At 43.4% G+C, this 13,931-nt stretch overlaps 1 protein-coding gene across 1 annotated transcript; it reads left to right on the forward strand.

Moving 5' to 3' along the window:
* Positions 1–2,394: 2,394 nt before the first annotated feature.
* On the forward strand, positions 2,395–13,895 carry LOC120060200 (keratinocyte-associated protein 3-like). Its single transcript, XM_039009339.1, has 7 exons — positions 2,395–2,511; positions 3,611–3,795; positions 3,887–3,946; positions 4,121–4,318; positions 7,528–7,662; positions 7,757–7,873; positions 12,247–13,895. Exons 1-6 carry the CDS (start codon positions 2,499–2,501, stop codon positions 7,850–7,852), a joined length of 687 nt encoding a protein of 228 aa, XP_038865267.1. The 5' UTR covers positions 2,395–2,498; the 3' UTR covers positions 7,853–7,873; positions 12,247–13,895.
* The last annotated feature ends 36 nt before the right edge of the window (positions 13,896–13,931 follow it).

Consider the following 13,931-nt stretch of genomic DNA (forward strand, 5'->3'; position numbering starts at 1 on the left):
ATTAGGGCTGTGGCGGAAATTTCGTCAGCTGGTGATTGTCAAGCAAATAACCGCCGGTCCCACAGTAAATGGCCGTTAATGAACATAAACACATTTAGCATTTCCTAGCTTCCATGCATAGCCTACAAGCTACTGATGCAGATCTTTGGAACATCTACATTTTAAAAAGTCTAATAAATCCAAGTAATATAACCTATACCATCAAAATAAATCCATTATTTATTTTAGACCGGTTTGTTAGAAACATGACATGAAGAAAATGTAGAATGTACAATTCAAGGCACACTTAACCAGCATGGCTACCACAGCATTCTGCAGCGATACGCCATCCCATCTGGTTTGCGCTTCGTGGAACTATCATTTGTTTTTCAACAGGACAATGACCCAACACACCTCCAGGCTGTGTAAAGGCTATTTGACCAAGAAAGAGAGTGATGGTACTCAGCACTCTATTCCAATTATCTTCAGCGTTTTTCAATTAGGAAAATTTTGAAATGGAATTTGGTTTACTTTCTGAATCGAAATGGTATTGACCCCAACCCTGGTAGCCTACTTTACAACAATGACCATACAATGACCATACAATGATGACCGTGTGCTGATCTGTCAGATAAGGAGAAGGGCCCGGGGCGTCTGATGAAGGGGTTTACTCTGATCCTAGTGGATCACATTAACTTCATCCTGGGAGCCATCATCCACGGCAGCATCCCGCGCCACGTCTCTAAACCCAATGACCAGATCACCACCGAGTTCACCGCCGCCAACATCATCTCTGTCACCTCCGGACTGCTGGTCAGTCAGTGAACTATAGGTTACCTATAGGTTACCATAAAGAACTGTTGCACAACATGAGCTCTTTGGCTCTCATGAAAACATTTGTATTGATGCCAGAGTGATAATAGAGTGCTGAGTACCAGGCAGTTGGCACATTTAGTAGGCTACTAATGACCATCAGCAGCATCAGAGCTTGGAGAAGCCTAATTACTGTGACTAAACGGTCACGTGGAATTCGACTGCCGTCATGACTCGTGACAACCGATGTGGCGGTAATATGGTCACCTTAACAGCACAAGTCTCCGTCACATTTCAGCCCGGCAGGTGGCGGTAGTGTTGGGGAAACTACTCTAAAAAGATGGTTTACCAAGCTACCAATTACTTCAGACTGAAAGAAGTTGTATAGTTTACTTAACTAAAGTTACATTGAAAAAGTAGTTAGCTACATCCAAACTACTTCGTGAAAGATTATCATATGTAAATCTGAAATGTCATAAACTATAAATTGCAAGAACAGATCACTTGAGTAATATGTTATCAGAATGTGTAATTTAGCTTATTAAACACAAAAACAATGTTTCAAGGAAGAAATGATTGCCTACTTCACCCATATTTGGTTTAATTTGTGCAAAAAAGTAGTGTGTAGTTCCAGTAGTTAGCTGCACCAGTACATGGCAAAAAAGGTTAACTACTGAAACACTTCCTAGATATGAATTTAGTTCAACTACCACCAAGCTAATAGAGCTCGCCAGCTTGTAGTCTTAAAAAACAGAAATGAGTTACCTCTGGTTTGTTCAGCCATTCCTATGGAGAAAATGAATGGGTAAAGAATAGGGATTTGGGATAAACACTGAAAATAAGGTCTGAGGTTAACACAGGCTTAGGAGATCTTATACGTATTGTTCAATGAGATAATATCAGTCCGTTAACATGACCTTTATGAACTATGAAGCCTTTATGTGCTTTGTGTGTTTTTTTCTGACAAATGCTTCAACATTTACAAAAAACGACATTGGCTGATTAAGATTATCTCATAGAACAACACATTTAAGATCTTCTAAGCCTGTGTTTACCACAAACCTTATTTTCTGCGTTAATCCGAAAACCCAACGAAAACGCCATTAATTTCCCCATAGGCTTTGTCCAACGAGCCATGGAGGGGTTAGTGAACTGAACATGATGAGCATATTGAGAGTTCAATCGATTTGAACAAGTGCTTACCGATGCATTTCATAACAAATAGTACGCGTGTGAAGGCCTCTCTGTAGCCCAATGTTTAGATAAGGACCAAATTGATGTGTTGCAGTAAATATATCTGCATAGTAATACAGATGTGTCAATGATAATGTGAGTAAGATGTAGGCTTTTGATCGTGTAAAATAATAACTATTTCTCTCTCGGCATAACATGTAGTTCACTACACAACACCAGCAGTAATTCCCTTAACATAGAGATCAATAGTAATGGCGTCTTTTTGTAGGCACTGTCCTTCGCAAACGCAGAACGTCCACATGCAGGAACGCCCCGAATTACGTGCTGCAGTTGCACACTATTGAAAATCCCAAATGAAGAAGAACAAAAATTAACGCCCAACTTCCGCTCGACAGGTGAAGCCCGTGACGTCACCGACTCGGAAAGCGCGAGGAACTGCTTCATGAAAACAAAAATAATTAGCCGTTTTGTTTCACTCTTAGAAACAATCTTGCGTAATATACGGCAACGATATGTGTGGTTTCGGTAAGTTAACTTTAAATAACTTATATTTTAGTGGAGGAGGCAACTTATTGTGTTAACTTTAGCGAGGCAACCATTATGTCTAGGTTGCACAGGTGTTCGTTTGCGTATTTCGAAAGTAAACCGATGATCTACCAATGATGCCGGTTGGTCCTGTTGGCGGTAGGAATGTGAGACAATATGTCCACACGAAAGTGTAATTACATCATCTTTACAACATAAAAAATACATGCATGAAATAGCCTATTTACCGAGCTGGTGCACGTTTACATGGTTCTGCACATGCTTCATCTGAACTACTCTACCATTGCTTTGAAAAGTTACAGAATTATACTTTCCTGTGGATATATTGTCTCACATTCCTACCACCAAAATGACCAACCGCATGGTCCGGTAAAGTATGTTAAAATATATTTTTTTTAATCCAAATTCTGGCTTGTAGAGGTCGTGAGAGTTAACTTCCCTGATTCATGCTCATTTCTGCTTGACTTGAATTCAATGCAATTCAACATTGGGTTTCCAGGTAAATCTGGGGTGTATTCATTAAGTCTTTCAACGGAAACAAGTGACAGTTTAAGAACCAAATGGAGGCAAACAGAGCAATCAGAACGAAACAGTGAGAGTCCTACCTGAATTTGTCCAATCCATTTGGAGTAGACCGATGCAAAACGTTGAGCAACGGAATCCGACTAATGACTAGTACCATCTTGTTTCATCATGTAGGGCCTATTAGAACCATCAGTCTATTGTTTGTGTAGGTCAACATTCCACACCTTCTTTAGTGTTATAAATGTTTCTACCAAAAAATAGGCCAAAGTTGAAGAGGCGTACTTACTTTTATATAGGTAATCTCACAGAACTAGGATGAGATTAAACTGCCATTCTCTATGGTGATTACTGTGCACTGGACTGTGTAATCTTATTTCAATTCCAGTCCATTCAAGAAGTACACTGAAATTCCAATTATCTTCAGTGCTTTTCAATGAGGAAAATGTGGAATTGGAATTTGGTTTACGTTCTGAATCAATGATATTGACCCCAACCCTGGTAGCCTACTTTACAACAATGACCATACAATGACGACTGTTTGCTGATCTGTCAGATAAGGAGAAGGGCCCGGGGCGTCTGATGAAGAAGGGGTTTACTCTGATCCTAGTGGGTCACATTAACTTCATCCTGGGAGCCATCATCCACGGCAGCATCCTGCGCCACGTCTCTAAACCCAATGACCAGATCACCACAGAGTTCACCGCCGCCAACATCATCTCTGTCACCTCCGGACTGCTGGTCAGTCAGAGAATTATAGATTACCATAGTAACAATTAGTAATAACGTGATGTTATAGACAGAAACTGAAATGTTCTGTTTCCATTTTCAGAGCATTGCAACAGGAATCATTGCCATATTGGTGTCAAGAAATCTGTCCATTTGGAAGCTGGTAAGACCATCAATAACAAGAAAATATAATTTGTAAGATACAATGAACACCATTAAGTCTGCAACGGTCACCTCTTCACCTCATCTCATCAACATTTTCCCCACCTCCTTGACTTCACCCCTCTTTCTCTCCTCGCTTTCTCTTTCTCCCTGTCCTTCTGTTCCCCAACTCCAGCACATAGGTCTTCTGATTAGTTCCTTCCTGAATGTCCTACTCTCTGCGGCCTGCGGCGTTGGGCTCCTATTGGCTATTAGCCTCACCATTGCCAACGAGGGGCGGGGCCTCATGTTGGGCTGCAACTTCACTGACTTGCCAGTCAACGCCCGCTCACCAGTCAACGCAGACTGCCCCTTTGACACCACACGGATTTATGTAAGTCTCTATCCCTCTCGCTCTGTCTCTATGCTCCTTTGATACCACACAAATATACATATGTATTAAGTCTCTCTCAATCTATATTGCTATTAGCCTCACTATTGCCACACACACACACACACACACACACACACACACACACACACAGTGCCCTCGGAAAGTATTCAGACCCCTTGACTTTTTCCACATTTTGGTAGGTTACAGCCTTATTCTAAAATTGATTAAGTCGTTTTTTCCTCATCAATCTACACACAATACCCCATGACAAGATTTTAGAAATGTTTGCTAATTAATAAAAAACTGAAATATCACATTTACGTAAGTATTCAGAACCTTTACAGTACTTTGTTGAAGCATCATTGGCAGCGATTACAGCCTTGAGTCTTCTTGGGTATGACGCTACAAGCTTGGCACATCTGTATTTGGGAAGTTTCTTCCATTCTTCTCTGCAGATGCTCTCAAGCTCTGTCCGGTTGGATGGGGAGCATTGCTGCACAGCTATTTTCAGTTCTCTCCAGAGATGTTCGATAGGGTTCAAGTCCAGGCTCTGGCTGGGCCACTCAAGCACATTCAGAGACTTGTCCTGAAGCCACTCCTGGGTTGTCTTGGCTGTGTGCTTAGGGTCGTTGTCCTGTTGGAAGGTAAAACCTTCAACCCAGTGAGGTCCTTAGTGCTCTGGAGCAGGTTTTCATCAAGGATCTCTCTGTACTTTGCTCCGTTCATCTTTCCCTCGACCCTGACTAGTCTCCTAGTCCTTGCCGCTGAAAAACATATCCGCTGCATGATGCTGCCACCCATGCTTCACCGTAGGGATGGTGCCAGGTTTCCTCCAGACGTGACACTTTGCATTCAGGCCAAAGAGTTCAATCTTGGACTCGTCAGACCAGAAAATCTTGTTTCTCATGGTCTGAGAGTCTTTAGGTGCCTTTTGGCGAACTCCAGTTTGGCTATCATGTGCCTTTTACTGAGGAGTGGCTTCCGTCTGGCCACTCTACCATAAAGGCCTGATTGGTGGAGTGCTGCAGAGATGGTTGTCCTTCTGGAAGGTTCTCCCACCTCCACAGAGGAACTCTAGAGCTCTGTCAGAGGGACCGAGGCCCTTCTCCCCCGATTGCTCAGTTTGGCCGGGCGGCCAGCTCTAGGAAGAGTCTTGGTGGTTCAAAACTTCAAATTAAGAATGATGGAGGGCACTGTGTTCTTGGGGACTTTCAATGCTGAAGACATTTTTTGGTACCCTTCCCCAGATCTGTGCCTCGACACAATCCTGTCTGACCTCTATGGACAATTCCTTCGACCTCATGGCTTGGTTTTTGCTCTGACATGCACTGTCAACTGTGGGACCTTTTATATAGACAGGTTTGTGCCTTTTCCAAATCATGTCCATCAATTGAATTTACCACAGATGGACTCCAATCAAGTTGTAGAAATGATGATCGATGGAAACAGGATGCACCTAAGCTCAATTTCGAGTCTCATAGCAAAGGGTTTGAATACTTATGTAAATAAGGTCTTTTTGTAATTAATACATTTGCAAACATTTCTAAACCTGTTTTTGCTTTGTCATTATGGGGTATTGTGTGTAGATTGATGAGGGGGGGGAAACTATTTAATCAATTTAAGAATAAGGCTGTAATGTAACAATGTGGAAAAAGTCAAGGGGTCTGAATACTTTCCAAAGTGTGTTTGTGTGTGTGTATGTGTGTGTGTGTGTACGTACAGTGGGGAGAAGAAGTATTTGATACACTGCCGATTTTGCAGGTTTTCCTACTTACAAAGCATGTAGAGGTCTGTCATTTTTATCATAGGTACACTACAACTGTGAGAAACTGAATCTAAAACAAAAACAGAGATCATACGTTTCCTGTAGTTCTTGACCAGGTTTGCACACACTGCAGCAGGGATTTTGGCCCACTCCTCCATACAGACCTTCTCCAGATCCTTCAGGTTTCGGGGCTGTCGCTGGGCAATACGGACTTTCAGCTCCCTCCAAAGATTTTCTATTGGGTTCAGGTCTGGAGACTGGCTAGGCCACTCCAGGACCTTGAGATGCTTCTTACGGAGCCACTCCTTAGTTGTCCTGGCTGTGTGTTTTGGGTTGTTGTCATGCTGGAAGACCCAGCCACGACCCAGCTTCAATGCTCTTACTGAGGGAAGGAGGTTGTTGGCCAAGATCTCGCGATACATGGCCCCATCCATCCTCCCCTCAATACAATGCAGTCGTCCTGTCCCCTTTGCAGAAAAGCATCCCCAAAGAATGATGTTTCCACCTCCATGCTTCACGGTTTGGATGGTGTTCTTGGGGTTGTACTCATCCTTCTTCTTCTTCCAAACACGGCGAGCGGAGTTTAGACCAAAAAGCTATATTTTTGTCTTATCAGACCACATGACCTTCTCCCATTCCTCCTCTGGATCATCCAGATGGTCATTGGCAAACTTCAGACGGGCCTGGACATGCGCTGGCTTGAGCGTGCGCTGCAGGATTTTAATCCATGACGGCGTAGTGTGTTACTAATGGTTTTCTTTGAGACTGTGGTCCCAGCTCTCTTCAGGTCATTGACCAGGTCCTGCCGTGTAGTTCTGCCGTGTAGTTCCTCATGATCAGTGATGCCCCACGAGGTGAGATCTTGCATGGAGCCCCAGACCGAGGGTGATTGACCGTCATTTTGAACTTCTTCCATTTTCTAATAATTGCGCCAACAGTTGTTGCCTTCTCACCAAGCTGCTTGCCTATTGTCCTGTAGCCCATCCCAGCCTTGTGCATGTCTACAATTTTATCCCTGATGTCCTTACACAGTTCTCTGGTCTTGGCCATTGTGGAGAGGTTGGAGTCTGTTTGATTGAGTGTGTGGAAAGGTGTCTTTTATACAGGTAACGAGTTCAAACAGGTGAAGTTAATACAGGTAATGAGTGGAGAACAGGAGGGCTTCTTAAAGAAAAACTAACAGGTCTGTGAGAGCTGGAATTCTTACTGGTTGGTAGGTGATCAAATACTTATGTCATGCAATAAAATGCTAATTAATTATTTAAAAAATCATACAATGTGATTTTCTGGATTTTTGTTTTAGATTCCGTTTCTCACAGTTGTAGTGTACCTATGATAAAAATGACAGACCTCTACATGCTTTGTAAGTAGGAAACACTGCCGATTTTGCAGGTTATCAAATACTTCTTCTCCCCACTGTATATATCTCTTTCGTTCTCTCCAGGACACTGCCCTGTCTCTGTGGTTCCCATGTGTACTTCTGGCTGGACTGGAAACAGGACTTTCTATCTGGTGCTTCGTAGTGGGACTGGTACTGAGGGGTCTAGGACCCTGCTCTCACACATACCTCAAAGAACAGGTAATACTCAGTCAGTCACTTACTCACTCACTCACTCACTCACTCACTCACTCACTTCTTTCTCCATCTCTCCTGTTTCTGTTCTCTGTGCCAGCTGGAGGAGGAGGCTCTAACCAATAGGGCAGTGGCAGATCCAGAGTACTCACTCCAGGGCCGGAGCCTGATTGTTCAACACTCTGCCTACGCATAGAGGACTGCCACAGACCGGGAGGTGAGGTTTCAGTCCACTGGAGCTTGATCCTTCCACCAGATTCTAGCCCCTTCTCCTTTCCCATTGCTCTAGGTCAGGGATGGGCAACGACGGCCACTATTTGTAGGCCTGTGGATCAAATCAAATTTATTTATAAAGCCCTTCTTACATCAGCTGATATCTCAAAGTGCTGTACAGAAACCCAGCCTAAAACCCCAAACAGCAAGCAATGCAGGTGTAGAAGCACGGTGGCTAGGAAAAACTCCCTAAAAAGGCCAGAACCTAGGAAGAAACCTAGAGAGGAATCAGGCTATGAGGGGTGGCCAGTCCTCTTCTGGCCGTGCCGGATGGAGATTATAACAGAACATGGCCAAGATGTTCAAATGTTCATAGATGACCAGCAGGTTCGAATAATAATAATCACAGTGGTTGTCGAGGGTGCAACAGGTCAGCACCTCAGGAGTAAATGTCAGTTGGCTTTTCATAGCCGATCATTCAGAGTATCTCTTCCGCTCCTGCGGTCTCTAGAGAGTTGAAAACAGCAGGTCTGGGACAGGTAACACGTCCGGTGAACAGGTCAGGGTTCCATAGCCGCAGGCAGAACAGTTGAAACTGGAGCAGCAGCACGGCCAGGTGGACTGGGGACAGCAAGGAATCATCAGGCCAGGTAGTCCTGACGCATGGTCCTAGGGCTCAGGTCCTCCGAGAGAGAGAAAGAAAGAGAGAAGGAGAGAATTAGAGAGAGTATACTTAAATTCACACAGGACACCGGATAAGACAGGAGAAATACTCCAGATATAACAAACTGACCCTAGCCCCCCGACACAAACTACTGCAGCATAAATACTGGAGGCTGAGACAGGAGGGGTCGGGAGACACTGTGGCCCCATCCGATGATACCCCCAGACAGGGCCAACCAGGCAGGATATAACCCCACCCACTTTGCCAAAGCACAGCCCCCACACCACTAGAGGGATATCATTAACCACCAACTTACCATCCTGAGACAAGGCCGAGTATAGCCCACAAAGATCTCCGCCACGGCATAACCCAAGGGGGGCACCAACCCAGACAGGAAGATCACGTCAGTGACTCAACCCACTCAATTGGCGCACCCCTCCTAGGGACGGCATGGAAGAGCACCAGTAAGCCAGTGACTTAGCCCCTGTAATAGGGTTAGTGGCAGAGAATCCCAGTGGAGAGAGGGGAACCGGCCAGGCAGAGACAGCAAGGGCGGTTCGTTGCTCCAGAGCCTTTCCGTTCACCTTCACACTCCTGGGCCAGACTACACTCAATCATAGGACCTACTGAAGAGATGAGTCTTCAATAAATACTTAAAAGTTGAGTCCGAGTCTGCGTCTCTCACATAGGTAGGCAGACCATTCCATAAAAATGGTGCTCTATAGGAGAAAGCCCTGCCTCCAGCTGTTTGCTTAGAAATTCTAGGGACAGTTAGGAGGCCTCCGTCTTGTGACCGTAGCGTACGTGTAGGTATGTAATGGCAGGACCAAATCGGAAAGATAGGTAGGAGCAAGCCCATGTAATGCTTTGTAGGTTAGCAGTAAAACCTTGAAATCAGCCCTTGCCTTAACAGGAAGCCAGTGTAGGGAGGCTAGCACTTGAGTAAATAGATCACATTTTTGGGTTCTAGTCAGGATTCTAGCAGCCGTATTTAGCACTAACTGAAGTTTATTCAGTGCTTTATCCGGGTGGCCGAAAGTAGAGCATTGCAGTAGTTTAACCTAGAAGTGACTTAAGTATGGATACATTTTTCTGCATCATTTTTGGACAAAGTGTCTGATTTTTGCAATGTTACATAGGTGGAAAAAAGATGTCCTTGAAACAGTCTTGATATGTTCGTCAAGAGAGAGCAGGGTCCAGAGTAACGCCGAGGTCCTTCAGTTTTATTTGAGACGACTGTACAACCATCAAGATTAATTGTCAGATTCAACAGAAGATCTCTTTGTTTCTTGGGACCTAGAACAAGCATCTCTGTTTTGTCCGAGTTTAAAAGTAGAACATTTGCAGCCATCCACTTCCTTATGTCTGAAACACAGGCTTCTAGCGAGGGCAATTTTGGGGCTTCACCATGTTTCATCGAAATGTACAGCTGTGTGTCATCTGCATAGCAGTGAAAGTTAACATTATGTTTCCGAATGACATCACCAAGAGGTAAAGTGTATATACAGTGGGGCAAAAAAGTATTTAGTCAGCCACCAATTGTACAAGTTCTCCCACTTAAAAAGATGAGAGAGGCCTGTAATTTTCATCATAGGTACACTTCAACTATGACAGACAAAATGAGAAGAAGAAAAAACAAATTCACATTGTAGGATTTTTAATGAATTTATTTGCAAATTATGGTGGAAAATAAGTATTTGGTCACCTACAAACAAGCAAGATTTGTCTCTCACAGACCTGTAACTTCTTATTTAAGAGGCTCCTCTGTCCTCCACTCGTTACCTGTATTAATGGCACCTGTTTGAACTTGTTATCAGTATAAAAGACACCTGTCCACAACCTCAAACAGTCACACTCCAAACTCCACTTTCCGACAGATGAGATCTAAACCAGGCCAGAACTTGTCCCTGTAGACCAATTTGGGTTTCCAATCTCTCCAAAAGAATGTGGTGATCGATGTTATCAAAAGCAGCGCTAAGGTTTAGGAGCACGAGGACAGATGCAGAGCCTCGGTAATTGACCATCTTCACAAGTGGGATCGCAGTGCTATGATGGGGTCTAAAACCAGGCTGAAGCATTTCGTATACATTGTTTGTCTTCAGGAAGGCAGTGAGTTGTTGCGCAACAGCTTTGTCTAAAATTTTTGAGAGGAATGGGAGATTCGGTATTGGCTGATAGTTTTTTATTTTCTGGATCAAGGTTTGGCTTTTTCAAGAGAGGCTTTATTACTGCCACTTTTAGTGAGTTTGGTACGAATCTTGTGGATAGAGAGCTGTTTATTATGTTCAACATAGGAGGGCCAAGCACAGGAAGCAGCTCTTTCAGTAGTTTAGTTGGAATAGGGTCCAGTATGCAGCTTGAAGGTTTAGAGACCATGATTATTTTCATCATTGTGTCAAGAGATATAGTACTAAAACACTTGAGTGTCTCCCTTGATCCTAGGTCCTGGCAGAGTTGTACAGACTCAGGACAACTGAGCTTTGGAGGAATACGCAGATTTAAAGAGGAGTCTAATTTACTTTCTAATGATCATGATCTTTTCCTCAAAGAAGTTCATGAATTTATCACAGCTGAAGTGAAAGCCATCCTCTCTTGGGGAATGCTGCTTTTTAGTTAGCTTTGCGACAGTATCAAAAATACATTTAGGATTGTTCTTATTTTCCTCAATTAAGTTGGAAAAATAGGATGGTCGAGCAGCAGTGAGGTCTCTTCGATACTGCACGGTACTGTCTTTCCAAGCTAGTCGGAAGACTTCCAGTTTGGTGTGGCGCCATTTCTGTTCCAATTTTCTGGAAGCTTGCTTCAGAGCTCGGGTATTTTCTGTATACCAGGGAGCTAGTTTCTTATGACAAATGTTTTTGGTTTTTAGGGGTGCGACTGCATCTAGGGTATTGCTCAAGGTTAAATTGAGTTCCTCAGTTAGGTGGTAAACTGATTTTTGTCCTCTGACATCCTTGGGTAGGCGGAGGGAGTCTGGAAGGGCATCAAGCAATCTTTGGGTTGTCCGAGAATTGGATCAATCCCCCCAGGATAAAAAGAGTAGTAGAATACACAAGGTGCAATTTAATAATGTGGTTGTGCATCAGCAGTTATGTCAGTCACTGACAGTCAATTAGCCATGTCAGCTAACAAAATGTCATCTCGCCAGCTATCTAAACTTGTACTAATCGTGGTCAAATTAACGACCGGGGGGCCCTCGTTGATTTTGTTTGTTACTCTCACTCAGATATCATATTTAAAACTGCAACAATTTCTCTATGTCCAAAGGCAAAATGTGTAGAATTGCAGGAAATTAACTTCAAAACGTGTCAAGAGGGGTCACTAAAATGTTTTGTTTGCAACGTGAGGGGGGCCTCTCAGTCAAATTTTCACTGCATGTGTGGGTATGGATGTGGGTACGCAGACCCGCAAGCCACTGTGGCCCCTCATGATGAGTTCAGATTTTTGTGGCCCCCACACCCCATCAAAGTTACCCATCCCTGCTCTAGGGGGCACCACGGTGCCTAATGGTGCTTGTTTTAGTGAATCCGCAAAACACAAGTAGTTCATGGGTTATGTCTGTGTAATTACCATTTAATTTGAGGTTATTTCTGTCTGGTAAACGGAAGTGCTACCGTTTTACATGTAATCTGCTTCCTTCAGATCTGCCAAAACTAAAGATATGTTTCAACTGAGCTGAAGTAACATCTCTCCTCATGCTTTCTTGTCAACAGTGTTTGATGACGAAGGTGTGACTGAGCCTCTTCGTCTTCAGAGAACCTCCCTGGTGCCTTTACCTCCGTTCATACCAAAGACTCTCCTCTCCCTCAACGTGATAGGCTAGCTAGACTGCTGGATGACATTGTCTCCGTGTCTGCCTCAGAATGTCTGTCCTCCCCTCGATCCGCCGACATTTCACTAATGCAAAATTACAAACGGCTGTAGTGTAGAGATTATTTATGGATCAATATCTTCGTTATAGTATTTTAAATAATTGCATTTAATCACATTTGGCATTTATCATGCTTCATGCTTTTTTCATTTTCTGCACATGTTATTTCCTCCTTTTAACAGCAGCACGCTGTTATATACCTCGTTAAATTTAACGACTAACTCTCAGCTAAGCCAAAGATGTTTATTTTATGACTCTACGCTTGTATTTAACTACCAATCTCAGCCAAATATGTGTTTTATTGTCATGTGTGTTTTTGTAACCTGATTATGTCTACCTGCCTGATCTACCAGGCCTCGATGTGCTCCATAGTGTTTACTACTGTGTTATTCCCTGGCTTGAATGTATATTGTGGGGATATAGGAATAGAATGCCTGAGAGGGGCTCTGAGGGTTCATCTCAAAATGCATCCTCTTCTTTCCAATTCCTAGAAACAAATCTCCCACATTGCAGTTTTCTCCCAATTTTATTTCTCCTGCAGGTGCATATAGAAGAAGGGGAACAGGGAGAGCTGAACCACTTTAGTGTGCTGAGACGCACCCTGACATTTTGACTGAAACCCAATGCAGCAGAGTAGCCCCTGGGGGCCAGGGTGCATGAGTGGTCAGGTGGACACCAGTATGTAGGCCATACAGGCGTAGCTGGGATGGGCTCACATTCCCCGACACCAGGCAGAAGCGATCAGCTCAGTGCTGAAACGGTTAATCTGGTGCTGGGTTAAATCAAGCGGGTCGTAATCTTTGCACACAACGCTAATCCCCCGAGTTGAGGGGGGAATCAATATTGATATAAGGAGGTGACTGACCCTGTCACAACAAAGGTTGTTTTCTATGTGTGGCCAGCTGAATGTTGTTCCTCCAGGGCTGCCATATGTTGTACTGTAGTACTACTACTGTAGTGGGTGTCCACTAGCTTCCATAGCCACAAAGTCATATTCCACAGTCGTAATTGGCTACAAAAACAAGCTTTTTGGTTTTAATTTAAGGTTAGCAGTATGGTTAAGTTCAGGGCTAAGGTTAGGTTTAAATCTAATTTTAAGACTTTAATTGTAGAAATGGGTGGGGTGTATGACTTTATGGTAACTAGCGTCAACCACTTTGGAGGGATAAACTAGTGTCGGCTACTCATTAGAATGAGCTGGATTTCACTGAGTTTAAACCCTGGTGGATTGATTGTCACTGGAATGTGGTCCAATAACATTTTATGTGTAAGGGTTGGGGTCTTACGTTTTTTATTCAGGAAGTCAGTTGAACTTCCTGAATTGATCCTGACCATGATCTCAATCTACATTTCATGCATGGTGTGTTTTGGTTGCCTGCAGTATTTTTACACGAAGTTGCATGTGTTTAGTTGATTTTATATTTAAGGACTGCACCGATCAATGTATTCAAAGTTTTTATATTAAATAATTTTCTTCAAATAAATGTTAGCTCTTTGATTTATCATTACTATCCTCTGTGTGCTCTT

The sequence above is a fragment of the Salvelinus namaycush genome, chromosome 15 (genome assembly GCF_016432855.1).
Source record: "Salvelinus namaycush isolate Seneca chromosome 15, SaNama_1.0, whole genome shotgun sequence".
NCBI lineage: Eukaryota > Metazoa > Chordata > Actinopteri > Salmoniformes > Salmonidae > Salvelinus > Salvelinus namaycush.

Coding starts and splice junctions, on each gene's coding strand:
- LOC120060200 (XM_039009339.1), top strand. Junction 3,947..4,120: donor ATCTGTCCATTTGGAAGCTG/GTAAGACCATCA, acceptor CCCCAACTCCAG/CACATAGGTCTTCTGATTAG. Junction 7,663..7,756: donor ACACATACCTCAAAGAACAG/GTAATACTCAGT, acceptor TCTCTGTGCCAG/CTGGAGGAGGAGGCTCTAAC.